Raw genomic sequence first — 3881 nt, 5'->3', positions numbered from 1 at the left:
ACACACACACACACACACACACACACACACACACACACACACACACACACACACACATATCAAGTTGCATAATTAGATAGAATAATTTTAATTTGTGTATAAGTATATATAATTAAATATAATGAAATATAAAATATTTTTTACCGAGTATATTACGCAATAAACATCCAGCGTAAAACTCCTATCGGCCATTATAATTTCGCGTTGGTAATAATTTTATAATATTAACTTTCTATAGTAAATAAAGTTATAGAAAATAAAGAAGACTTGTTAAAACATATTAAATTTGTTTATACATTTTTGGCTTGATTTTGACCAAAACAATCATTTCAACAGCACTGGAGTGCATTTAACATGGTGATACATCGCATATACAAAATAATAAACATACTTTTATAATAATAATAATTTTATAATTTAACTTTACCTTAGCAAAGAAAATTATATTTTATTAAATTTATTAATAAGTGATATTTACTTACGTGTTTTCTTCTTTATTTTACTAAATTATTTATTACACTTATTAAATGTATTTCAACAAACACAACTATATAAGTAACACTAAAAAATAAATTTATTAAAATTTATTTGTTTAGGGTACAAAGCAAATTTTAATTTATTCTTTAATTTGAAAATTTTTTATAATTTTTTTCTCTTTTTATTTTTTTTCTCAGCAAAAAAATGATCTAATCTCTATACAAAGATGTTTTTTTGGGCTTAAACCGCGTTAGTGCCATTTTAATACCAACGTTTCGTGAACATTACAGCTCACTTCATCAGGGTTTGAAAAGCAGCCTGATACTGAGATGCTCTTGGTCAGGTGTCATTTTTTATAGCGCTAGATNGAAATGGAAAAAGAGAGGTGTGGTGGANGAGGGGGGAAATGGTAAGAAGGAAGGGAGGATGTGTTTATGGCACGATAGAATGCCATAGTGAACTAGTCATATGTCCAATGTCTTTATTGAGAATGTTTGGATGTGTTTGTATATCTCCATAAATTCTGTATATTTTCTAGGGAAGTAAGCCCTAGTTTTGTTTAGTACTTGAGTTTGGTCAAACATAATTTTGTGACCAGTTTCCAAATANTGTTCTGCTAAGGCCAATTGTGAGTAATGTTTTAGACGTACTGCCGACTGATGTTCTTTTAGTCGTGTACTTATCATTCTACTAGTTTCACCTATGTATACTTTATCGCATGAACAAGGTATTTTGTACACTCCTGGTGTATCTAATAGCGGTCTTTTGTCTTTTGAATTGTTAAGAATCTGTCCTAGTTTATTCGGTGGTTTGTAGACCGTTTGTATGTTGTGTTTGTTCAGGATTCTGCAGATCTTATCTGTGACACCCTTTATGTATGGGAGAAATGTGGTTTGTTTCTTTAAGTTTGTTGTTTGTTCTAATGCTGGTGTATTTTGAGAGGGCTCATTTTGATGTTTTTTAATTACTTTGTTTATTTCTTGCAGTGTGTAACCATTTTGTTGTAGAGTGTCTTTTACTTTTTTGAGTTTGTTTTGAATGCTGTCTTTGTCGCATATAGTAAATGGTCTATAAATCAACGAGTGTATCACAGCTTGTTTTTGGGCTGAGTGATGATGTGATGCCGCGTGTAAATATCGATTGGTGTGGGTGGGTTTTTTATAGATTTGACGGCCTAAAGAGCCGTCTGGTTTTCTTGTGACCAGAACATCTAAAAATGGAAGTTTACCATGTTGTTCTGTTTCTAATGTGAAGGTAATGTTTGGGTGTTGTTTATTAAGAAAGTCTAAAAAGTTATAGAGTTCTCTCTCCCCATGTTGCCAAATGACAAAGGTGTCATCTACGTACCGGTACCATGTTTGNNGCTTTAGTGGNGCTTTTTTGATGGCCTGGGATNCGAAGTGTTTCATAAATATGTTTGCTATAATTGGAGATATCGGTGATCCCATAGCTGCACCTGTGATTTGTTTATAGAATTGGTTATTGTAGGTGAAATAGGTTGTGGTCAGGCAATGTTCTACCAATGATATAAGGTCGGATGATAGTTGACCTGAAGATTTAATTATGTTAATGGTGTCATGGATTGGTACCTGCGTGAACAGGGACACAATATCAAAACTGACTAAGATGTCATTAAGTTGAAGTATACTATTTTTGATTTTAGAAATAAAGTCAGATGAGGTTTTTATCGTAATGTCACTTTTACCGGTGAGAGGTTCTAGTTTGCTGACCAGAAAGCGAGCTAGATTGTATGTAGGTGAGTTTATAGCGCTTACTATGGGTCTGAGGGGTATGTTGTTTTTATGGATTTTTGGTAGTCCATATAGTCTAGGTGGTACCGCGTTTCTGGGTATTAACATGTCTGGGAGATTGTTTTTCTTAATGAAATTGGTGGTAAGAGTTTTTAATGAAGCAGTAGGGTCTTTCTTAAGTTTTTTATATGTGGAGTCTGTAAGTAATGTCTGAATTTTAGTGTCATATTCTGTTTTATTTATGATCACTGTTGTATTGCCTTTATCTGCTAAAAGGATAATAATATCTGTGTCTTGATTTACTTGTTTCCAAGAACAGCGTTCAGATCTAGCAAAATTATGAGGTGGCAATTTTGATTTATTTAGTATGGTAGCCACTATTTTGCGGATATTGTTAGCAGGTTCTTGGGGAAGAAAATGTATGGCTGTTTCTATATGACTACTTATTGTCTCTTTTGGGAGTTTAGATGAGGCTACCGCGAAATTGTGGCCTTTGGCCAAGGCTGAGAACGTTTAGGCAGAAAAGGTTTTATTGGACAGATTTTTTACCGTGTTTAGTAGTGGACGGATGGTAGTTTCTTGAGGTGCTAGTTTCTGATATTTTCTCATCTGTTGTTGAGATAAGTGCAGATGTATGCGTTCTGCTTGTTCGTATGTTATACGGTCTAGTATAAGCTACAGATCTGGCCTAATGCAGGCAGATAGATGCAGATGGAGATGGAATAGTTTCTGAGAAATATGATAAATTTGATATGTTATATGGGAAATGCGCTTTTTCACTAGTTGAAGACCGGCTTTTTGCAAGATGTTGTTTGCTTTCTTTGTGCCGAAATGGTTTTTTATGTGAATAAATTTTGGGACGATGTTATTGACCCGACACCTTTTGAGAAAAGCTAAAGTGGCCAGGTGTTTTGATAGAGAAGACCAGTATTTGCTAAAAGTATTACCTTTAGATAAAATACTCTCCCCGTGGAAGTACTTAATTTGATATTTGATGCTTTCGCGGTGTGTATTATTAACATACAAAAATGTTTTTTTGGGTTTGAACTGCGTTAGTGTCATTTTAATACCGACGTTTCGTGAACATTACAGCTCACTTCATCAGGGTGTGAAGAGCAGCCTGATACTGAGATGCTCTTGGTCAGGTGTCCCTTTTTATAGCGCTAGATTGAAGTGGAAGGGAAGGGGTGTGGTGGAAGAGAAGTGGAATGGTAAGAAGGAGGGGAGGATGTGTATGTGGCAAGATAGAATGCCATAGTGAACTAGTCATATGTCCATTGTCTCTATTGAGATTGTTTGGATGTGTTTGTATATCTCTATAGATTCTGTATATTTTTTAGGGAAGTAAGCCCTAATTTTGTGTAGTACTTGGGTTTGGTCAAACATAATTTTGTGACCAGTTTCCAAATGGTGTTTTGCTAATGCCGACTGTGAGTAATGTTTTAGACGTACTGCCGACTGATGGTCTTTTAGTCGTGTATGTATCAGTCTACCAATTTAACCTATGTATACTTTGTCGCATGAACAAGGTATTTTGTACACTGCTGGTGTATCTAATGGGCGGGTTCCGTTTGACCACAGTACGATTCGACACCGCTCGATTCGACACAGATTTATTCGACACCAAATTATTCGACACCGTACGATTCGACA

General features: G+C 34.9%; 1 protein-coding gene across 1 annotated transcript; it reads right to left on the bottom strand.

The window, feature by feature from the left end:
- Window positions 1-1445: 1445 nt before the first annotated feature.
- LOC109862901 lies at window positions 1446-2336 on the bottom strand (the record flags this gene model as incomplete). Its single annotated transcript, XM_020443069.1, has 1 exon — window positions 1446-2336. A coding segment is annotated over exon 1 (891 nt), but the record flags the coding sequence as incomplete, so codon positions are not given.
- Window positions 2337-3881: the final 1545 nt, after the last annotated feature.

This window comes from Pseudomyrmex gracilis, unplaced genomic scaffold, assembly GCF_002006095.1.
Source record: "Pseudomyrmex gracilis isolate BER0280 unplaced genomic scaffold, ASM200609v1 scaffold_2587, whole genome shotgun sequence".
Classification (NCBI taxonomy): Eukaryota; Metazoa; Arthropoda; class Insecta; order Hymenoptera; family Formicidae; genus Pseudomyrmex; species Pseudomyrmex gracilis.
Note: the sequence above shows the minus strand (reverse complement) of the source record. Positions and strands in the feature narration are given on the sequence as shown.